Source organism: Manihot esculenta, chromosome 11 (assembly GCF_001659605.2).
Source record: "Manihot esculenta cultivar AM560-2 chromosome 11, M.esculenta_v8, whole genome shotgun sequence".
Lineage (NCBI taxonomy): Eukaryota > Viridiplantae > Streptophyta > Magnoliopsida > Malpighiales > Euphorbiaceae > Manihot > Manihot esculenta.
The window spans coordinates 22607936-22632078 of record NC_035171.2 but is presented as its reverse complement, the minus strand read 5'-3'; the positions used below and the strand labels follow the sequence as shown (position 1 = coordinate 22632078).

Genomic DNA, 24143 nt, shown 5'->3' with positions numbered 1-24143 from the left:
TTTTGTTTTTGTTTTTTGAGATAATAGAGCTAGATGAGCTAGATCTCCTAGAATTACCAGAGATTGAGTTAAATAACCTTTCCATTTTTCTTAGATTACTGTCAACGATTTACTCCATCACGCCTAACAACTATGGTTTTCTGGCAACAGGATACGCGACTTGGGTTTCACTAAGAGGTAAACTGGATTGGGTTCAACTTGGCTCTGATACCAACTCTTATGATTTCTAATACTATAAAAACACTTTTTTTCATTAGGGTAATATTAAGAGAATATACTAACCAATCCGTCTAGAAAGAAAATTTCCTACCAAGACTTCCAATATTATTAGGAGAGGAATAAATTCAAAGAGGTATTTAAAAATCAGATTCCTTACAAGCAGTTATTTATTGTAAATTAATTAGTCTAACCCAAAAAAAAGATTAAAAATTTGCTGAGATTTAAAAATACAAGAACATTTAAAATGAAAAATGCAAAAAACTTGCTAAAAATTATAATATTTCTACAATGAATTTGAAATTGGAACAAATAGTCCTAGTCCCGATTGTGCAAGAACTTGTGGCAAGCCATCTCATAAAAAGACTTTCCATAGGTACACTAAATCTATAAATTTTGAAAAAGACTTATACTACAAAAAGTCAAAGAAAAACTTTAAAAACAAGTCTGCTAACACTAGTAAAATTAAATACAAAACAAAATTGAAAGATATTACTTGTTACATGTATATAAAAAAATATATACTTCTAAGTATTATCGATTAAATACAAAACTCTAAGAACTTCTATTAGAAAAGGAAGTTATAAATAAAATGATAACATTTTTAAATGAATCTTCACACAAAGAATTAGATTTTTTTAAAAATATATAATGAGTTAATTATAAGTTCTTTTTCTAATTCCAGTAGAACAAAAATTTAATCAATTTACTAAATAAATTATCATAGACAAATACAAAAGGATCAATCCTCTTAACAGATTAAAAGTTGCTTTTAAAAATTTTTGTACATGTCCAAAATCCTCAATTATAGAAAGAATTTATAGAAAAACTTATAAATTCTTTTGAGGAAGAAAAAATCATACAAAATACAATTTTGTCTTTTACCGGTCTAAATACATATGATCTTATGAATATTCTGAATAGAAAAAACCTACAAAATAATCTCATGTAATCATTCAAGATTTACAAGAAGAGATAAAAGCTATTAAAATTAAGTTCAAACAATTAAAAGAAAAATAGGTGTATTCAAAGATTCTCTAGATCTTACTTACAAAAATAAGAAGAATCCAATGAAAATGAAGAAAATAATTTGGAAATTCAAAATCTTGAGAGATTTGAGAAAGCTCTAAAAGATTTTCTTTTACTTCTAGAAAATATTTGATAAAAATTTCATTAATTTCTTAAAAAGATTTGAAAATGGACGCAATTGATTTATGCAATTGACTTATTTAATACTGAAGCATATGTTTCTATACCGCAACGGATTCCAAATGAAAATCAAATACAAAACTGAAGTTTTGGTAGCCAATTTAAATAATCTTTTGAAAACATCATTTGTCTTAGTGAAAAATATGGGTCACACCTTTCATTAATTTAATAACTTCCTACAAGGTTAATTATAATAGTATTTGCTCCAAAATTAAAAATCAAAATCTTGTCTTTTTCTTTTATAAAAAATATAAAAGATAAAAAATCTCAATATTATAAATGCTTATTCTATTTATAGTAATGAGATAAACGTCTTAATTCAAAAGAAGAAACAATGATTGACAAATGATTACTCGCAAAAAATTGTACAAAGTTATTCATTACAAAAAAAATTTTGATTTTAATTCTTCATTGTACAAACTAATCTTTGTGAAATTTTACAGATGGTGAAATCTTCAAACAATCAAGAATTAGTTTGATTCGGATTAATAATTCCATCTAAACTTTCTCAAAATTACATTATTAGCAGAGTAAATATTCATGAGAATAATTTTTTTAGATCATCCATTTATTGATTCTTTATAAAAATCTGTTTTCCAAATGAATCATGTATTTAAAATCATCATCATGTATTTAAAATCATCATTCTGCATTTCTAAAAGAATAACTAACTTTTATTATCTAATCCAAAATGGAAAAGCATTTGAATCTTATTCAATGAAGCTTTACCTATATATGAAGGCATCTCTGAACTAATATTGTAAAAGATTTGCTTGGAAAACTTTTAGAAAAGTTTGATTTTAAAGTCTTCTACTCCAAACCTTTATACACAAACACTCATTTTGACAAATTCAGCCTACCAAGTGGAAGCTTTATCCAAACAATCTCAACCCATTTATCACAATGCCCAAAAAATCCAAAGAAAAAGTTGATTCTAAAACCAAACTTGAAAATCAGATACCTACAAATCAGACTATTTCATTTGAAAAATCCATCTACTCCTAGGCAGATATTGCTGAAGAAGAGGATCAAATCAAATACATCGAGTCCTAAGCCTTAGAGACTATAGTCAAATATAAAAATGGTAGAATCACTATTTAAATCCCCTGAAATTTTTTAAAAACTATAATACATTTCTTAGGCGATACAAGCCTACAAAGGTAGCACTAAAAAATCTATTTTCAAAATCTATGGGAAATGAGAATCATTTTCTTCCAAAATCCTTTTTTAAAATATTTTCTGAAATGAAATTATATATACCAAATCTCAAACAAGTGTTTCACAAACCTATTCTTCTCAAATAATTTTTTTCTTAGTCAAAATTAAAAAAGAAGTCTTAAAATGGTTTTTAAAAAAGGCAATTTAAAAGTACTCTATTCTAAATTTTTCCTATCATGGGTCATAGTTTGGTTCTTTGAATAACATTGTAATGACACCATAAATTTCATTGTCTAATGGTACAGGAACAATATTACAAAACAGGGCATTCAAAACTAGCTTAGGGCATAAAGTCTCTTACCATTAACCTCAATTCAAATGGCTTCAAATTAGCATATTATGACTCAGAGATCTCTTGTTATAGTCTAACTAATAGTATTTAAAACAGATGAGGATTTTTTTACAACCATGGAACAAATTACAAAGTCGATCTAATCCATCCGTGACTGATTTAGAGTTGGAGTCTGTCATCAATATGGGAAAACGATAGTAATGATGATTATGGCATACCTCTTCCGGTTCAAATTTTTTTATAAAAAGAAAAAGAAAAATAAAAGGAAAAGAGAAAAGAGAAAAAGAAAAGAAAAGAAAAGACCGGTAAAACTATCATGACTACATCATATTTACTTTCATCATTTTTCTTTTTACTTTCTCACTTTCATCGTTCTCACTTTTACTTTTATATAAATTTTCAAACCGAAAAATATTCACCTGTCATATTGAATAATTGTTTATATCCTCTTTTTTTTTTAAAAGACATGATAGATTATTGTTCACATATCAATGTTTACTTGTCAAATTTTTATTATTTACTAAAGTGTTATGCTTATGTGAAGATCAAGTGACAATAATTAAGTAACCTTTGTACACTACCATGGAACCACATGATCTTCCAAAAACCTTTATAATTTTCTGACAAATCTTAAAAATTTATAAAATTATCAAGTAAGTACTTTACAAATGTTCTTTATAAATGATTACTTACAAATGCGTGCATGAATAATTGGTTCTACAATCTAACTACATAATAGATATATATATGTATATATATTATCATAGTGGACTGACTACCTATATATATATATATATTTTTATTTGTATATTTTATTTTATTTTATTTTTTGTTCTTTCTTTATTTCTGCTTTCCACTTTCGTAATTTATTTTCTTGGTTTAAAGTTTAATTATTTTCTCTTGACTACTCCTTCGTTCGATCCTCACGTCCCTTGATATCAAAGCCAAGAAAGAAGCACTTGTATGTGAAGTAATTTTTATATTTATATTCTTGAACGATTTAAGAAAAGAGGGAAAAGGATCAAGCGAGTGACCTTTTGCGCTAAGTGCACGGTACGACAGTAAGTTCCATTTGAAGTTGAGAGAGAAGGGTGTTAGGGCAGTGAATCATTTGTGTTCCTAAGTGACTATAGTCAAATCCCTATCCAAAACTTAAAACTTCCTTTTTAAATTTTGTGTCGAATTTTTGTTCTTCAAACTCTTCTACCACATCCCACAAGACGTAAAAGATAGTTAATTTACTAGTAAAGAAATTGTAATTTAAGACTTTGAAAAAAATAATAAATAATTGAAAACTGTCAAAAGTATAAAAGAATATATTTACAAAATTTTAAAATTTAATCTTTTCAAAACAGATTATGTAATCAGCCGTGAAGAGAGAAATATATAAATTTCAAAACCTTTTTAAACCATTAAACTTCTTTCCAAAACCATTGATCTTCTTTCCAAAATTTCCATATAAAGATATAAAGGAAAACAGTAGAAAATCTCCATATAGTTTTTGTCTAAGTAGGATTTAAACCCTTTTCAAAAGAAGGTTTCAACGCATCCATCCTAGTGGTTCTTAGAGATTCTAGGTATTCAAATTTTAATAATTCATTAGTTGAGTCTAGCGTGTGTAGTGGACTAATTTCATTTGACTGTTATCTAAATTTTACAGTCGATTTAAATGATAAAAACAGTTCAAAGACACTTATTTTACAAATCAAGCCACATAATTATAAAATAATAGAAGGATTTATGAAAACTATAACAACATTTAAAATGAAAAATACGAAAACTTGCTAAGAATTATAATATTTCTGCAAACAAGTTGAAGAACAAACAATCCTAATCCAAATTGTGGAGGAGCTTATAACAAGCAATCTCACAAAAATTCTTAACATAAGTATAAAAAATCTATAAAATTTGAAAATGACTCATATTACAAAATATTAAAGAAAAACTTCAAAACCAAGTCTTCTAGTACTAGTAAGACTAAGTCTAAAATAAAATTGAAAGATATTATTTGTTACAAGTGTGAAAAAAGATCATATTTTTAAATATTATCAGCTAAATACAAAATTTCAAAAATTTAGATTAGAAGATGAATTCATTAACAAAATAACAATACTTTTAATTGAATCTTCAAATAGTGTAGTAGACTTAGAAAAACCTAATGAGGATAAAGAACCATTACAAATTGATGAGTTGGTTACAAGTTTTTTTTTTCTAATTCCATTAATGGATCAGAACAAGAATATAATCAATCTACAAAATAGATTATCATAAACAAATACAAAAATATCAATGTTCTCTTAAAAGATAAAAAATTGCTCTTAAAAAGTCTTGTACAGGTCTAAGATCCGCAATTATAAAAAAAATTATAGAAAAATTTATAAATTCTTTTGAAGAAAAAGCCATACAAAACACAATTTTGTCTTTTACTAATCAAAACACATACGATCTTATATGTATTCTAAAAAGAAAAAAAATCTACAAAATAATCTCTATAATCCTTCAAGGTTTACAAAAAGAGATAAAAGTTATAAAAAAATAAGTCGAAACAATTAAGAGAAACAAAGGCTGAAAAGTCAAATATTATCCAGATATTGTTTGTAACACAAAAAGAATCCGGTGAACATGATGAGAATAGTTTAAAGATTCAAAGTTTTGAAATATTTGAGAAAGTTCCAAAATATTTTCTTTTCACATTAAATGAGATTACTTCTATAATTTTTTTATTAAAATTTCATTAATTCTTTTAAAAGAGTTTAAAATTGACATATTTGACTTATTTGATATTAGTGCAATTTGAATTGTAAATCCAATGCTTTTTCCCTTTAAACTTCAAATCTAAAAATGATGTTTTCTATTTTTTAAGTATTGAAATTATCAATAGATATGATATAATACTTTCTATCTCCAAAATAAATAAAAAAATAGCAACTCTTGGCTATTCTATTTTCAAAAAACTTTCAATCCTTCACAAACTCCGTCTTAGTTCTCCCATTGGTTGAATCTATTCAGAGCAATTTTAGATGTCCTTACAAACCTATGCTAAAAGAAAGTTCAAATATTTTCAAAACCCATTACAAACCTATGCTAAAAGAAAAAAGGGCTTGTTCATCTCTTTTCTTATTCTATTCCAAATTTTTTGCTACCATGGGTCATGTTTTAGTTCTTTGAACGTCATTGCAACAATGCCATAAATTCCATTTTCTGATGCTATAAGGTAAAATAATGTGATTCTTTTAATATCCCAAACAATATTCCAAATCAGAGCATTCAAAATTGGCTTAAGGGACAATGTCTTTTACCATTAACCTCGGCCCAAGCTGCTTCAAATTATTTTTTTTTAGCCCTAACATTTCATGCTGTGGCTCAATTAGCAATCAAAACAAATGAAAATGAAGAGTTCTTGCAACCATGTAACAATTATTACAAAATCGATCTAATCCATCCGCGCTTGATTTAGAGTCGAAGTCCATCATCGATTTGGGAATCAATGATAGCGACTATAACATACCTTCATAAATTCAAAATCTTTTATAAAAAATAAATAAAAGGAAAAGAAAAGCAAAAAGAGAAAAAAAAAATGAAGGAAAAAGGAAAGACCAACAAAATTATCATGCCAGCATCATGTTTACTTTTATCATTTTGCTTTTTTATTTTCTTACTTTCATCCTTCTCACTTTTTTTTTTTCTACTTTTGTGTAAATTTTCAAACAAAAAAAATATTCTCTTGTTAAATTGAGTAAATTTTATTGCTTTATTTTCTAAAAAGAAGATAGGTTAATGTTCACCCGTCACTATTTATTTATCAAACTACCACTATTAACTAACAAACACTACTCCTAACAATTATACCTTTAAAATTACACATGCACCATCCGACTCATATATAAAATAGGGCTTTATCCCCATTCAAAGCGGAAAGTTTTTAAAAAACAAAGCTTTCAAACTATAAGCTTCATCTCCTCTCTCCCCTCACAATATCTATAAGCACTTCAAAAGTAAACTTTAGCTTTAGCCTTAGACTCTTTCAAAACTTGCAAAATCCTTATAACTTCATTATTATAGTAATAGAAAACTCATATATTGAATAACCTTTGCATACTATACTGAAATCATAGGATCTCCAAAACCTTTCTAATCTCCTTTCAAATCTTTAAAATTTACAAAATTTTCAAGTAAAGTATTTATAAATATTCTTTAAAAATGAATATTTACAAATGCATGTATGAATGGATAGTTTTACTGTCTAACTACATAATAAATATGTCTATTGATACATACATATATATATACATATCTCTTATGATTTATTTTATTTATATTTTTTTTTTCACTTTTTGCTTTTGTTATTTATTTTTCTTGATTTAAAATTATAATTATTGACTTTTGATTAGTTTTTCGTTTACTTCTCGGTATATTACATATTTTTAGAAAATTTTTCTGTTATAAAATATTATAATACTTGAAATTTAAAAATATTTAGATAAAAAATTAAAATTTGACATGATAGGATTAATTAGCACTATAACATGTTGAATTTTTAGTGTCAAAATATTTATAAAGAAATTAATTTTGGTACTAAAAATCATTAAGTAAATGTCTAATAACGGCGATACAGATAATTGCCACAAAAACGATGTCATTTGTAGACATATATATTTTCCCATTTAGAGAAAGAAAAAAGAAAAAAGCGGCTACTTAGGGCGCTTCCCGATGTTAGCGGTAGAAAAGAAAATTTCCCCATTCTCCTTCTCGGATTCTTGCTTCCCCGTTTCTCATTCTCACCTCCATCAACGCATTACTTGCAATCTCCACCTCAACCTCTATTGTGACCATTTGCCTCTCCTTACCCTTGATGCTCCTCTCCATCTCCCTTTATTTTCGAGACCCACCACTACAGGAAACCATTCTTCTCTTTATCTTCTTCTCCCTGTTCTTCTTCTTCAAGGGTTTAGTCTATTCAGCACAATGGACGGCATTTCTCTCTTTGTTGTAGAATTTTTTGCTCCCAAAGGCTACTGTTGACCAACAAGGTTTGGCAAATTCTTAAACATTAAAAGCCATTTTTAGTTTCTCTAATAAAGTGTTTGATGGTAATATATACATTTTTTAGTTTATTACATATGGGTTAGCTTTACTTTATGGAGTTGTTCTCTTACATCTCAGTTTCTCTGAGAAATTTAATATTCTTTTTCAGCTCAGGTTGCAGAAATGAGCTTGTTGATAGTAAACTTCTGCAATATTGTAGCATAGACAAGAAAGACAAAAAGTCAATAGTGAAATGGAAAAGGAGTTTCTTCATGCATTACAATTATGTAGAATTAGAACTTTCTTTCTTTTCCTTTTTTTTAATCCATGTCATTCTTCATTACCCAATACATAGTTACCAAAAAAAGAAGAGGCACTACTCTGGTTTTTGTTTTCTTTTCATGAGTACGAAGGTTTATTTTCCCTATTTTCATTCGCAGGCATTTTATTATGATGGGAAAGCTATAATGTCCAAATGAAGAATTTGATAATCTAAAGGAAGAATTAATGTGGGAAGGAAGCAGTGTTGTTATGCTAAGAATGGACTGACTTCTAGTGTCTAAACAAATTATATGAATTTCTGGCATTCGTCAATTGTTGAATTATAAGATCTAACTTCCATCATCTTCTGTGGTATTTTTATAACAACACTATAGGTTCTGATGAGCAGAAGTTTTCAGAAGCCTCAATGACTTATGTATTCGGGAAACCCATTTTGAGTGATGAAGAGTCGGATAACTTAAAGCTAAAATTAAAGGTTAGTATTTGGTATAGATTGAACCTCTTATTTTGACACATGAAGTGTTTGTGCTGCTTTAATGATGTTTTTGGTTGAAGCCACGTCTATTTATTACTTCCTCAATTGTATTACTACACAACTGATATTGTGCCTTGAACATAGTTTCTACTTACCATTTTTGCATATAAGAAAATGAGCCAGGATGAATTCACCTAAACTTTATAATGGACACATTACCCTATTCAATCTAATGTGAGAATTTAACTCATTCCTCTCATGTCCAAGAACAAACACTTGGAGCGTGAAATAGTTATAAGAGACCCACATTAGATGAGAGGCATTGATACTACCTTAAGATGGGCTAGGCTAGATCGCACTTAAAATCGCTAGTTCAAGAAAGAAGTGTCCAAAGCCTTCCGGGGCGCATTATCCATGTTCAATAATACAAGGAATTCAACAATATGATTTATATACAATGAGGTAACTATCCTATGTATAAGCTTTTAATATAAGAAATTGGTTATATAATATCCATTTCACTAGCCTCTCCCTTACTGTTTTTTCCCTTTTAACCTCTTCCCCGTTATTTTTCTTTTTCCATGTAATCTTCTTAATTAAATTTCAAATTTAATATTACTTATTCAGCTTTTTCCATTCATTAAATGGTGTTGTTTAATCTTATTAATTTTACCAATTGGCACTATTGTTCATATTTTGCTAGTAAGGCAATGATAAAGAATAAGACAATCATTACTTGGAAATTCTTGGATACCGTTTATCTCTATTTTATGCACTTTTTTTTCAGTCATAGATTTTGTAATTCTTTTTCTATTGTAGCTTCCAGAGCCATCCAGCTTCATCTTCACATGATTTGATATTGTGCCCCTCATAGTTTGGATATCTCAATCTTTCACAAATGCAATTATTAATGATGACTTTTTTAATCTTGAAGGTAGAATCTACAATGTTTTTTTTTACCCTAATCCTCTCTTCTTTCTTTGCTGGACCTGGCATAGCAGCAAATCCTCTTTTACTTTTCCCTTTTTTTTAAAAAAAAAAAAACAATTCTCTCTGCAGATAATATATATATTTCATTTCAACATGTAATTTTTCATTTAAATATGGCTATTCATTGAAGTATATATATGTATATTTAAAATATATAACAAAATTTTGGCTTTGTTGCCTCTTTTAAGATGGCGTCGCCTTTTTTAAAAAGGTGTCACCTCGCCTCTCACTTAAGGCGATAGGTGTAATACCCGGTTAGATTCCGGCGTCGGAATTCCAACTTTCCGATGGAATCTCCATTGGAATCAGGAATCTCGGATATCGGAACCTCCTAGAAGGGTAAAATATGTTTTTACAAAATGATTTTCATGGTTTTATTGGTTGGTTTCGAGTTAAAATTTTAAAAGAAAAGAAAATGTTTTTTTTGGAGGAAAGCCAGGTTCGGCAGCCGAACATGGTCCTGCCGCGGGAGCTCCTTTCGGCCTCCGAAGGTGGCCTGGCCAACCACCTATAAGAGGCCTCCAGTCTGAAAATGGGGGAGTTTCTCTCTCTATTTTCAGGCAAAGGTGAAGGTGAGTTCTTGTCTTTTCTTTGATGATTTTATGTTTTTCCTTCAAATCCTCAAATTTTCATGAGTTTTCGCTTGTTTTTGAAGTTTTAAACTTGGATCCAAGATTTTAAAAAGTTTGGAGACAGTTTGTCCTCAACTCCAAGTTTGGGTCGCATTTACCTTAGATCTTCAAGAGGTAAGTATAGATTCTTGCCTTTTTCTATGTTTTAAGTAAGTTTTAAAAAGGGTTAAGGGTTAATAATGCATGAAATGGCTAGATCTAGGATTATAGGCTTTGAGTTGGGTTTTGATGAATGTATGCTCCCTCTTGTGTTTTGTTGTTGTTTGTTTGGGGTTTAGGCTAGTTCTTATACTCCTTAAGCATGTTGGAGTGAGTATGCATGTTGTGGGAAGTTGGGTGTGAGGATTTGAGAGTTTTGGGGCTGAAATGCTTAAGACAGAATCGGGTTCTGCCATTCTGGGGAACCCAGGTTCGGCCGCCGAACCTGCATGGGAGGCAGCCTTTTGGCCGCCTAACATGCCCCCGAAAGTTTTTGACTTTCGGATCTGTGGAGGACTTTCGGCCGCCGAACCTGCACTTGAAGGACCCTGACTTTCGGATCTGTAGAGGACTTTCAGCCGCCGAATCTGCCGCCGAAAGTCCTCTACCCAGCCTTCCTTTGCTTGTTTTATATACATTTTTTGTGATATTTTAGGGGTTTTTGGGGAGTTGTTTAGAGTCTTGTCCCTCATTTGTGTTCACCTGTGTAGGATCGAACCAGGGAGACCGTAGAGGCCTTCAGTGAGCCAGCTACATCTTTGTCCGTCGAGTGTTAGCCAGAGGTGAGTAGAACTGAACTAATATCTTGTTTTAAAGTAATCAAGTTTTTTTGAGCATGTTCATGCATCACGAATGCCATGCTATGTAACAGGTTGTTTGCATTAGAATTCACGAATATGATGCATTGCATATGTACCGTTGTTGTTGTTGTGGATTGATATTGGATGACCCATTAGCCCTTGAGCAGGTTATGTTATGACGGATACGGAAGACTAGGGCTGCCCATTCTACGCGCCCTGATACTATGTAAGAGAAAGACTAGGGCTACTCATTCTACGCCCGTGGCATTTATGGATATGCTATGTTATGTTTAAGAGGAAGTTCTGAGGAGCTCCGTCGAGGGCCGGACACTAATTGGAATATGTAGGGGGTTACTGGTGATAAGTCCATCCTTGATGTGTATTGTTTGTGTTGTGATGCTTTTCATGAGAGCATATGTTTATTAAATTGTTTTTATGTTCTGCTCACTAGGCTCTTGTAGCTTATCCTTTTCCCCTAACCCCAGGTTTGCAGGGTCAAGAATAGCTCAGGAGGTCGGCTAGAGGCTGATATAAGTTTATGTAATAGAATAGTAGTGGACATGTACTATGTAATGGATTAGATTTGTACTTTGCCCTAGTTTATGTTTTTTAAATCCCTATGAATATGATTATTATGTAAAAAGTTTTATGTATATGTTATGTTGAACCAAGTTGAGGCATGTATGTTGACCATACTGAAGCATTTGATGAGGGCTTTAGTATGGGTTTTATGTTTTCAGTTTATGATACATGCACAGGTTAAGTTTGGTTTCATGGTAATGTTTAAGTTTTTGTTAAAATGTTTGATCATGTATGGGATTTTATCAGGTACACAGGATGTATAGTAGGCTTGCTACGGGTTCCGGCGACCTTAAGTCGACCTGAATTCTAGCGTCGGTAGGGGGCCGGTTTCCGGGTCGTTTATATGGTCGGACGAGTGTCGGGCTCATAGATGTTATAGAAGGGCAAGCACATTAGGAAAAATCATGTCCACTAGGATAGAATGTAGAGTCCTGTCTTGATGATGATGTGTAATGCCATGACTATATGCATGTGCGTTAATGATATGTTATGTATATGATGTGGGTTCATGTGTATCCACATGAACCATATGATTGCTAATATTTATGTGATGTATGTTGTTTTTCAGAAAACAGAATGCGAGGTTCACGTCGATCTGCACGATTGACAGGAGTTCCACCTGAGAATGAGGGCATGGATGCCCTACCCCCTGCTCTGCCAAGAGCACGGTCAAGTAGAACCAACAGAGGAGAAACATCAAGGGACTCTAGAAGGTCTTTTGATGTAAACAGGAGGAGAACAGATCCGGGTAGGATGTCTGCTGATGTGAGGGAATCAGTTGAGGATGATCAGAGGAGAGATGGAAGTTTGGGTGTCAGTATGTCAGAAGAGGGTATGGGAGAATCACAAGGAGGCGCTCAGGCCTCGAGTTTTGCTTACCCACCACAGTACCAACCCTACCCACAGGGACTAGGGTATCCGATAGGAGGCACATCGGATTTCTCTAGCTACAACCCATATCCCTCATTCATGCCCTATCCTCCTTTTTACCCACCATATCCACCTTATCCCATGTTTTCACCCCCACCTTTTTATCAGAACCCAGCAAACCCTAACCCAGGGAATCCTGCACCACCTCCTCCTCCCTCAGTAGAACCAGTGGTTCCTGAAACCCAATCATCCAAACCCAACCAATCAGATGGGAGCAAGGTAAAAATGACAGACTATCTAAAGTTGAATGTTCCCAAATTTAAAACAGGTGATGATCCGTTTGAGTATCTCAAGAGGGTGAAAATGATAACTGATGAGTTGGGAGCCAGTGACAGCATAGCCATTCAAACGGCGGGGTTCACTCTTAAATGCAAGAAGGCTAAGAAGTGGTTTAAAAATTATGTGGACCCAAGACTGGATAGCTTATCCTGGGAGCAGTTTGCTAATGAGTTTGCAGGATTGGCTTTTTCTGACAGTTCAAGGGAGCTAAAAGTGATAGAGTTTGAGCAGCTGAGGCAGACCGAAGACATGAGTGTAGATGAATACACAGACAAATTTTTGGAGTTGCTCCAGTTTGTGGGGCAAGCATATGACACCGATCAGAAGAAAGCCAGGAGGTATACCATGAGACTCCACTCTAGGTATTCCTCCTTAATTTTAGCAGCAGAGAGGGAGAGTTTCCATACTATTGTGGATGTAGCACGAAAGATGGAGGCTAGTGCCATTATTCAGGGGACAGTAAAGCAACAGGTGGCACAGTTCTCGGGTTCCAAAATCTCAAGTACAGGGAATATTGATCTCTCCTCTCTGGGTGCAGCCGCCACAGAAGGTAAAAAGTGGACCAGGTCCACTAAGAAGCCCAAGAAGAACAAGTTCTGGAACAGGTTAAAGTCGGGTCTGGGAATGGGTGGTGGTTCGAGCTCTGGTTCGGATAGCTCCGGATGTATGAGGTGCGGTAAGCCGCACAAAGGGGTTTGTCGGTTTGGGACTACAGCATGTTTCAGATGTGGACAGGAAGGGCACATGGCACGTGAGTGTCCCAATGCAGTTATGATGGCTCAGTCCCAGCGGACAGCTTCTGGCAGCGTGGCCCAGCCAGCAGCTCCAACCATGTCACAGGACAGAGATCAAGGTAGAGGGAGAGGGACAGCCTCTTCTTCAGCAGGTTCCCACGGAGAAGGTCCATCAGCTCCAGCACGGATCTTTACCATGACTCAGCAGGAGGCTAATACATCGAACACGGTGGTGTCAGGTAATCTCACTATTGGATGTTCTGATGTGTATGCTTTTATGGACCCTGGTGCTTCTCATTCTTTTATTGCTCCGAGTGCCGTAGAGAGTTTGGGTTTGATAGCTTTTGGGCTAGAGTATCCTCTTTGGGTCAGTGGATCCAAGTGTGATCCATCTGTGGCAGAGTCAGTCTGTCGATTCAGTCCAGTTTTTGTTGAGGGTAGGTGCCTTCCAGCTGACCTTGTGGTTCTAGAATTGACCGATTTTGACGTCATTCTAGGGATGGATTGGTTTTCTACTCATGGTGCTACCTTGGATTGCAGAGACAAGGTAGTCAGGTTCAGAGATCAGGATGGATCAGAGGTAGTCTTCAGAGGGGACAAGATAGGGATGCCTAGAGGTTTAATATCAGCCCTACAGCCTCGTAGGCTGCTTAGGAGGGGTTGTCAGGGGTTCATTGCTCATGTCAGAGAGCTTAACAGTTAGGTTAGGGAACCAGCCTCAGTGCCTGTAGTCAAAGAGTTCCTAGATGTCTTCCTAGACGAACTGCTAGGTTTATCACCTGCTAAGGAGATAGAATTTGAAATTGAAGTAATGCCAGGAACCAGACCCATCTCTATTCCTCCCTACAGGATGGCACCTGCAGAATTGAAAGAGTTAAAGGAGCAGTTGCAGGAGTTGGTAGATAAGGGTTTTATCCGACTTAGTACCTCACCTTGAGGTGCTCCGGTCCTGTTTGTGAAAAAGAAGGATGGATCCTTAAGACTTTGTATCGACTACAGACAGTTGAACAAGGTCACTACCAAGAACAGGTATCCGCTACCTAGGATTGACGATCTATTTGACCAGCTAGCAGGAGCCGGTTGTTTCTCCAAGATAGATTTGAGATCCGGGTACCACCAGTTGAGGGTCAGAGAAGAAGATGTGCCAAAGACAGCTTTCAGGACCAGATATGGGCATTATGAGTTCCTAGTGATGTCGTTCGGGCTGTCCAATGCTTCTGCAGCATTCATGGACCTCATGAACAGAGTTTTAAGTCAATTTCTGGATCACTTCGTTATTGTCTTCATTGACGATATCTTAATGTATTCCAGGAATGCAGAGGAGCATGCCCATCATCTGAGGACAGTGTTGCAGACCGTGAGAGAACACGGCTTGTATGCCAAGTTCTCTAAGTGTGAGTTCTGGTTGAGGAGCATTTCTTTCTTGGGGCATGTAGTGTCAAAAAAGGGAATTTAGGTAGATCTCAAGAAAGTTGAAGCTGTAGCTAACTGGCATAAACCCACTACAGTGACATAGATTAAAAGCTTTTTGGGTTTGGCGGGTTACTACAGGAGATTTGTCCAGGACTTCTCAAAAATTGCAGCTCCTATGACCAGGCTGACCAAAAAGAATCAGAGATTTGTTTGGTCAGAACAGTGTGAGGAAAGCTTTGAAGAGCTGAAGAGAAGGTTGACGTTAGCACCGGTGTTAGCTTTGCCTACAAGTGATGAGGATTTCACAGTGTTTTGTGATGCATCCCGAGTGGGACTAGGCTGTGTGTTAATGCAGAATGTGAGGGTAATTGCTTATGCTTCTAGGCAGCTGAAGAAACACGAGTTGAATTATCATACACATGATTTAGAGATGGCAGCTGTGATCTTTGCACTCAAAATGTGGAGGCATTACCTCTATGGGGTAAAATGTGAGATCTTTACAAATTATAAGAGTTTGCAATACATCTTGAGTCAGAAAGAGTTGAACCTGAGGCAGAGAAGATGGGTAGAACTGCTTAGTAACTATGATTACAAGATCCAGTACCATCTGGGGAAAGCAAATGTAGTAACAGATGCTCTTAGCCAGAAATCACTTGGCAGTTTATCCCATATTACAGCAGAGAGGAGATCAGTGGTGAGGGAATTTTACAGGCTCATTAATGAAGGGTTACAGCTGGAGTTGTTTGGTACAGGTGCACTAGTAGTTCAGATGAGAGTGACACCCGTGTTTCTGGAGCAGGTGGCATAGAAACAGCATGAGGACCCCGAGTTGGTGAAGATAGCGAGGACTGTTCATGCGGGCAAGAATGGTGAGTTTAGATTTGACAAAAAAGGGAATTCTCCGTTACGGAAACAGATTATGTGTACCAGATGACATGAGTTTGAAGGGAGACATTATGAGAGACTCATAATGCTAGGTATAGTGTTCACCCTGGGACCACCAAAATGTACCAGGATCTGAAGAGAGTTTATTAGTGGCCAGCTATGAAAAGGGAAGTGGCGCAGTTTGTGTCCGCTTGTGAAATATGCCAGAGAGTGAAGCTAGAGCATTAGAAGCCAACTGGAATGCTCAACCCGCTACCGATTCCAGAGTGGAAATGAAAAAATGTGGCAATGGATTTCATAGTGGGGTTATCAGCCACGTCCAGCAGGTTAGATTCTATCTGGGTAATAGTGGACAGATTGACTAAATCTGCTCACTTCATTCCTGTCAGGAGTGGTTACTCGGTGGACAAGCTGGCACAGGTTTATGTGGAGGAGATCGTCAGGCTTCTTGGGGCTCCAGTTTCAATTGTGTCAGATAGGGGACCCCAGTTTACCTCCAGGTTTTGGCGGAGTCTGCAGAATGCTATGGGCACGAGGTTGGATTTTAGCACTGCCTTTCATCCACAGACTGACGGACAGTCAGAGAGGACTATCCAAACTATAGAAGATATGTTAAGAATGTGTGTGCTAGATTTTGGCGGATCTTGGAGGCAACATCTACCACTGGTGGAATTTGCCTATAATAACAGTTATCATGCTAGCATAGGGATGGCTCCTTGTGAAGTTCTATATGGGAGGAAGTACAGGTCACCTGTTTGTTCGGAAGAAGTGGGAGAGAGGGCTTTAGCATGGCCATAATTGGTTGAGATCACCAGCAGTGTAGTGCCTATTATCAGAGAAAGAATCAGAACTGCTGTGAGTCGGCAGAAGAGTTATGTAGATGTCCGCAGAAAATATGTTGAGTTCCAAGAGGGAGATATGGTGTTGCTCAAGGTGTCTCCTATGAAAGGGGTTATTCGTTTTGGAAAGAAAGGTAAGCTAGCTCCACGGTACATCGGACCCTTCGAGATCTTGCAAAAGGTTGGAAATGTATCTTACAAGCTGGACTTACCTGCTTCCATGGAGAAAATCCATTCGGTTTTCCATGTTTCCATGTTACGGAAGTTCGTGTCAGATCCGGGCAAAGTTCTTAATGAACCTGATGTAGAGATCTTAGGAGATCTCACCTATGTTGAGCAGCCAGTTCGGATTGTAGACACGCAGATCAGAAAGTTGAGGAACAAGGAAATCGCGATGGTGAAAATTATTTGGAATCACCACAATCTGAAAGAATGTACATGGGAGACTCGGGAGTCAATGCTTAAGCAATACCCCTTTCTCTTTTAAAGTAAGTGTTTTAAGTTTTATGTGCTTTCTTGATGTTTATGTTTGCTTGTTGAACATTCGAGGATAAATGTTCTTAAGGGGGGAAGAATGTAATACCCTGCTAGACTCCGGCATCGGAATTCCAACATTTCGACGAAATTCCCGTTGGAATCAGGAATCTTGGATGTCGAAACATCCTAGAAGGGTAAAATACGTTTTTACAAAATGATTTTCATGGTTTTATTGGTTGGTTTTGAGTTAAAATTTTAAAAGAAAAGAAAATGTTTTTTTTGGAGGAAAGCCAGGTTCGGTCGCCGAACATGGTGCTGTCGTGGGAGCTCTCCTTTCGGCCCCCGAAGGTGGTCTGGCCAGCCACTTATAAGAGGCCTCCAGTCCAAAAATGGGGGAGTTTCTCTCTCTATTTTCGGGCAAAAGTGAGTTCTTGCCTTTTCTTTGATGATTTTATGTTTTTCCTTCAAATCTTTAAATTTTCATGAGTTTTCGCTTGTTTTTGATGTTTTAAGCTTGGATCCAAGATTTTAAAATGTTTGGAGACTGTTTGTCCTTAACTCCAATCTTGGGTCGCATTTACCTTAGACCTTCAAGAGGTAAGTGTAGATTCTTGCCTTTTCCTATGTTTTAAGTAAGTTTTAAAAAGGGTTAAAGGTTAATAATGCATGAAATGGCTAGATCTAGGGTTATAGGCTTTGAGTTGGGTTTTGATGAATGTATGCTCCCTTTTGTGTTTTGTTGTCGTTTGTTTGGGGTTTAGACTAGTTCTTATACCCCTTAAGCATGTTGGAGTGAGTATGCATGTTGTGGGAAGTTGGGTGTGAGGATTTGAGAGTTTTGGGGCTGAAATGCTTAAGACAGAATCGAGTTCTGCCATTCTGGGGAACCCAGGTTCGGCCGCCGAACCTGCATGGGAGGCAGCCTTTTGGCCGCCTAACATGCCCCCGAACCTGCTGCCAAAAGTTCTCTACCTAGCCTTCCTTTGCTTGTTTTATATGCATGATTTTATGATGTTTTATGGGGTTTTTGAGGAGTTGTTTAGAGTCTTGTTAGAGTTATGTTTGGTCCTTCATTTGTGTCCACCTGTGTAGGATCGGACCAGGGAGGCCGTAGAGGCCTTCAGTGAGCCAGCTGCGTCTTTGTCAGTTGAGTGTCAGCCAGAGGTGAGTAGAACTGAACTAATATCTTGTTTTAAAGTAATTAAGTTTTTTTGATCATGTTCATACATCACAAATGCAATGTTATGTAACAGGTTGTTTGCATTAGAATTCATCACAAATGTCATGTTATGTAACAGGTTGTTTGCATTAGAATGCATCACAAATGCCATGTTATGTAACAGGTTGTTTGCATTAGAATTCATGAATATGATGCATTGCATATGTACTGTTGTTGTGGATGGATATTGGATGACCCACTAGCCCTCGAGCAGGTTATGTTATGACGGATACGGAAGACCAGGGCTGCCCATTCTACGCGCCCTGACGCTATGTAAGAGAAAGATTAGGGCTGCCCATTCTACGCCCCTAGCATTTATGGATATGTTATGTTATGTTTAAGAGGAAGTCCTGAGGAGTTTCGTCGAGGGCCGGGCATTAATTGGAATATGTAAGGGGTTATTGGTGACAAGTCCATTCTTGATGTATATTGTTTGTGTTGTGATGCATTTCATGAGAGCATATGTTTATTAAACTCTTTTTATGTTCTGCTCACTAGACTCTTGTAGCTTATCCCTTTCCCCTAATCCCAGGTTTGCAGGGTCAAGAGTAGCTCGGGAGGTCGGCTAGAGCCTGGTATAAATTTATGTAATAGAATAGTAGTGGACATGTACTATATAATAGATTATATTTGTGTTTTGCCCTAATTTATGTTTTTTTAAATCCCTGTGAATGTGATTACTATGTAAAAAGTTTTATGTATATGTTATGTTGAACCAAGTTGAGACATGTATGTTGACCATATCGAAGCATTTGATGAGGGCTCTAGTATGAGTTTTATGTTTTCAGTTTATGATACATGCACAGGTTAAGCTTGGTTTCATGGTAATGTTTAAGTTTTTATTAAAATATTTGATTATGTATGGAATTTTATCAGATAATAGGTTTGCTATGGATTTCGGGGATATTAAGTCGACTTAAATCTTAGCGTCGGTAGCAGTCTGGTTTTCGAATCGTTACAATAGGGGAATCTGTCGCCTCTCGCCTTGATAACACTGAAATTGTAATAGAATAGAATTATTATACTGTAGAATAGTTTTACAGCAGATTCATTCTATAGCATAATGGTTTTGCAAGAGAATGGCTCTACTGCATATTCTGCAGCAAAGCTGATCTGCTGCATAAAGAGCCATTCTACTACCTTATTCTGCACAGCTGCAGAATGCAAACAGAAATAGCATGATGCAGCTGCATTTCTTCCAGTTGCAAGATGTTGCAAAGTGCTACAAAATGTAAGAAAAAATGCCATTCTGCAAGCATTCTACCTGCATTTGCAATATAATTTAAAATTATAATTTATAAATATAATCAAAATGACTAATAAAAATTAAGTATCCATTTAAGTTTAAATTTAATTGAAATAATAAAATTCAAAGGTTTCTAAACAAAACAATTTTACTTGATAATTTGTATTGTTGGTTTAAAGTTAATTTAATTAAAATCTATGCTGAATTCATCATTTGTAAAATCTAATGTTATGAATGACATTATTTTGTTTTGACATGTTTAATATATATATATATATTCAAAAATTTTCATATTTTTATCATTCTTTCTTTCCATTCGTTATCCATAATGTCTATTGTTTAATGAGCTCTATTAGAATAATTTGATTTATTTATTTCATAATTTGAAGAGTTAATTTTTTTTTTTTTTGAAAATATTGGAAGAGTTTATTTAATTTTAAACATTAATCATTGGAATATTAATAAAATATTTAAGGATTACAATAATATATAAATTTAGGATCACTGTAATAACTAATAACTTTAAGAATGTTAAAACTTTAAAATACTAATGGAAAAGCAATAATTTTCGATTATAGGATTCTTTTTGTATAGAATTAAAGATAATTTTTTATGTTTTCAAGTGTAAGTATAAAGAAATAGAGAGTTTAAAAAGACTAAAATACTCATAATTTATTATTTTTTTTCCAGTTCATAATTTAATTTGATAAAATAAAACAATTTAGATAAGTATTATAAAATATGGTATTAATCAAATATTAAATATTATGTAATAGATGCAAATTTAATTAATGTATAATAAAAGAAATTAGATAATTATGATAAGAATATTTGAATAATAAAATAAATATTAAAATAATATAATTAACATTTGAAAATTAACAAAAAAGATAGTTTACCTTTTTACACAAATTTAGTATTTAATTAGTAAAAAATAAAATATTATTCTAATAACGATTACAATTTATAGAAATTTTATTATTGTAATTCAATTAACTTCTTCTATTACGTAATAAATTTAATTTAATTTATTAGTAGTTCATTATTTCTATTAATACTACAAGATGATTTTTTTTTGTGTACAAATAATTAATAATAGTTTATTATAATAATAAAAATTAAATGTTTTAGTTATTTAAATCAATAATTATAATATATTATAAAAAAATAATAATAAATCAAACCAAGAATACAACAAGTAAAAATAATGTATACCTAAAATTATAAAATATTTTAATTAATTAAAACAAATAATAAAGATACGATACTAATTATATTTTATTATTATTAACGATGATAATACAAAATTATTGATTTTTTTTTATAGATGATGCCATCTATTTAATATTTTAAAAGTTACTAAAAAATAAATAAATATTATTTTTAAAAAATAAATTAATAATATTTTTTAATTTAAAAATGGCTATTCTAATCAAAATAAAAATGAATTTAAAAATTTGTAAAAATGAGAAAAATATATGCTAAATGAGAGTGCTCATAAGGAAAAGTTCTCCTTGATATGGCTTTTATATACATATACATATTAGTAAGAAACATAACCAAACATGACCTTATTTACAAGTAAGGATGAGTCTAATATAATATAAGGTCGATCTTATTTGAGAACAAATTTATTAACCATTAGATTAAATATTTTATATTGAGATTTGTACTTAACACAAATCTTGATATAAATATTTAATCTTATAATGGTGAAACTAATTCTCATATCAGATCTCCCTCCATAGCCTTACCCTATAAGAAAAAGTCTCGCTTTTATGACGATTACTTGGCGTGCATATATAAAAACTCCAAGCCTTAAACTGGTTGAAGCATTCCCAGAGCAAGCATGTCTGGTTGGTCGGTTGACACGGTAGGCTCCGAGTCCTTGAAAGGAGCCATGGAGGCCAATTCATTGATAGCGTCTGAGATTTTTTCAGTGATTCTCGCTGCCTCCAACAGAATAGAAGCAATTGAAGCGACTGGAACTACGTCAACCAGAGCAGCTCCTTCCCACATGTTTGTTCGGAGAAGCAAGTTTAGGTCTTCAGCTGCAGCGTTTAATTTTTCAATGTATGCAGAGGTATTTGATCTTTTCATTACCTTGAAATCTGACGCTATTTCCTTCAAAGCTTTGCCGCATTCCAAGCTGACATTTGTGCATGACTCTGCAAATTTGTTACGGATTTCGATAGGAGCCTGCAAAAATAAAAAGAATATCACATATTTAGTTCCTTGGACGAGAAATGTGGTGATCGTCTCATCTGCAGTAAATGGGATAGATATTGTACTTGGATCTCAGATTGTAGGATGTTGTTAAGAGCTTCAATTCTATAGGCACATTCCCGAGCTAGATTTCCAATTTTCAGATATTGTTTCCATGGATGGAAGAATCTGAACCGACCATGGCAAGGTTCCCATTTAGCTAAATTGGCCTGCAAAACAATACTCTTTGTCTGAGAATTGAACCACATTGCATTATATTGATTTCCTTTGAGATGGATTATTTATATATTAGAGAGACATTGTAGCTATGACTTGCCATATTTTGTTCATTGCTCTTTGATGCAAGAACACTTTTATATTTTTCAAGGAATGACTTATCATCATTGGATTGTCCATCTTCAAATGCTTGGAAGTACTCACGCCCAAACCCTGTACATATTTACTTCGTAAGTTCTTCAACAATTAATCTGAATGAATTTATGTCGGACAGATCTATTGAGAAGATAATTTCTCTCATATTTTTGAACTAAAGACCTCTGATTATATGCAATATTGAGCCGCTAGAAAAGGAATGGTGATTTTACCTTCAAAAAAGATCGCAAGCTTTTCCAAATTTTGGACAATGAGATTGTGAAGATCCTCTCCCATCCAGAAAGGGTAAACGCCAATATTTATAACAACGGAAACTAAACATCCAATGACGATTGTTTCTATCCTCATCTGAACCGTCCTCAATACTTGATTGTCTCGATAAGCCAAAACTGCTACTAATGTAAAGGTCAATATGAATATGCTTAGCCCATAATCATACCTAGTCTTCACTGCTGGAAAGAACCTTGTAAATGTCACTACAGCAGCTGCGTATTCAACAATGAGCATGCAATATGAGTTAGCTACATAAATATATAAACAATGAGAAAGAAAAATAGCACATTGATAATATTAATTTAAAGTAAATGTTTAGAACATTTTAATAATTTCATGATCTTATAGTTTCCAATTTGAAGTAAAATCTATTGAAGCATTTTAATGATTTAATACGAAAATCATTTCTTCTATTTGCTCTATTTTATTAACACAATGCGCTATAGATTTCAAATATATAAATAAAGAATGAGTTCGAATATGACAATAATTAAGCAACGAATGAATTTGAATACGACAAAATATAATTAATTACTTTACACTTTTTTTCATATGAAATATGCATAACGAATATTATTTAATAGAGAACTTTACGCGTATATAAAAAAAAAAAGAACAACACGACAATTTTACTTAATTTTTAATTTATTGTAAATTAACGAACAGGTGATGATTTTATTTTGTTTAAAATAATAATCTACCTATTATGAAAACAAAGGTGGCAAGCAAAATGGGTTCTCCTATATGACCGGAAGCACTTGCTAAGTGATGAGCTCCGAGGCCTGCGACACTACCCAGCATTGTGGCCATCGTCCTATTCATACTTTTTCCTAATGTTGCACCTGAGATAGAAAGTACACTATACTATTCAAAGTAATTCTCTTAATCAAATTGAACAAAAAAATTGTAAAATTATAAATTCCACAAACAAACTAATTAAAGTCGCTGCAAGTTACAACAATTTTAAGTAATTAATTTACAAGCTTACCAACAGAAAGTTCAAACACAACCACCACAGTTAGAACAGCCCATATTGCATTAACACCGAGAACCTCGTAGAAAGGATGATACAAGTAGGTCAAAGAAACCAGTGTGAGAGCTAACCCTGCTTTCAATCCATGGATGATCCTTCTGGGATCATCCTTTTCGATTTTCTTTGTTTTCTTTGCAATCCCAACTACCATTTTCCATGACATTTGAGCCAAACCTATAAGCCACCAGCAAGCGATCAGAAATCGTCCTCTACAGTTCTGCTGATTTTGAGTTGCCATTTCTTTTTCTGCTCACTGATTTTCAGAGGCAAGCAATGTACGGAAAGCTGTTAAGGGAAGTGAAACTTGTCATCGTAAAGTGTGAAATCAAAGTCTGCCATTTATGAGTGACAAATGTTGTTTGGACATATTCAGAAAGTGTCACTCCATTTAAATGCAACTGAAGCTTCTTGCTGCCACCTAGTTTCAGTAGCTTTACGGTTAGCTGATTTGAGAATCTGCAAGGTAAGAAAATTGGTTTCGGTTTATATGTAAATCCATATCTCTGATATTCATCGA

General features: G+C 33.9%; 1 protein-coding gene and 2 long non-coding RNA genes across 8 annotated transcripts; 2 read left to right on the top strand and 1 right to left on the bottom strand.

Annotated features, from left to right (window-relative positions):
• Positions 1-7606: 7606 nt before the first annotated feature.
• Positions 7607-12614, top strand: LOC110625437. Of its 6 annotated transcripts, none has more exons than XR_006352599.1 (5): positions 7607-7965; positions 8617-8717; positions 11029-11100; positions 11286-11475; positions 12269-12614. It is a non-coding gene; the product is annotated as an uncharacterized LOC110625437 (long non-coding RNA). The 6 variants fall into 6 exon arrangements; XR_006352603.1 differs by having other exon boundaries at positions 8401-8717; positions 11286-11344; XR_006352601.1 differs by having other exon boundaries at positions 8401-8717; positions 11286-11461.
• A 6198-nt stretch (positions 12615-18812) lies between these two features.
• On the top strand, positions 18813-19217 carry LOC110625438. The gene is made up of 2 exons (XR_006352604.1): positions 18813-18866; positions 19009-19217. It is a non-coding gene; the product is annotated as an uncharacterized LOC110625438 (long non-coding RNA).
• A 2323-nt stretch (positions 19218-21540) lies between these two features.
• LOC110625648 (aluminum-activated malate transporter 2) lies at positions 21541-23864 on the bottom strand. Its single transcript, XM_043961444.1, has 6 exons — positions 23582-23864; positions 23295-23435; positions 22533-22805; positions 22265-22377; positions 22014-22157; positions 21541-21921 (listed from the first exon to the last, which is right to left on the bottom strand). Exons 1-6 carry the CDS (start codon positions 23862-23864, stop codon positions 21541-21543), a joined length of 1335 nt encoding a protein of 444 aa, XP_043817379.1.
• Between the last annotated feature and the right edge of the window lie 279 nt (positions 23865-24143).

Bases quoted from the DNA above. Each gene is read 5' to 3' on its own strand.
- LOC110625648 (XM_043961444.1), bottom strand. From the start codon at position 23,864: ATGGCAACTCAAAATCAGCAGAACTGTAGAGGACGATTTCTGATCGCT. The intron at 23,436-23,581 runs GTAAGCTTGTAA...TTTCTATCTCAG, and splicing joins TGTGTTTGAACTTTCTGTTG to GTGCAACATTAGGAAAAAGT. The intron at 22,806-23,294 runs GTAGATTATTAT...TTGAATACGCAG, and splicing joins CACCTTTGTTTTCATAATAG to CTGCTGTAGTGACATTTACA.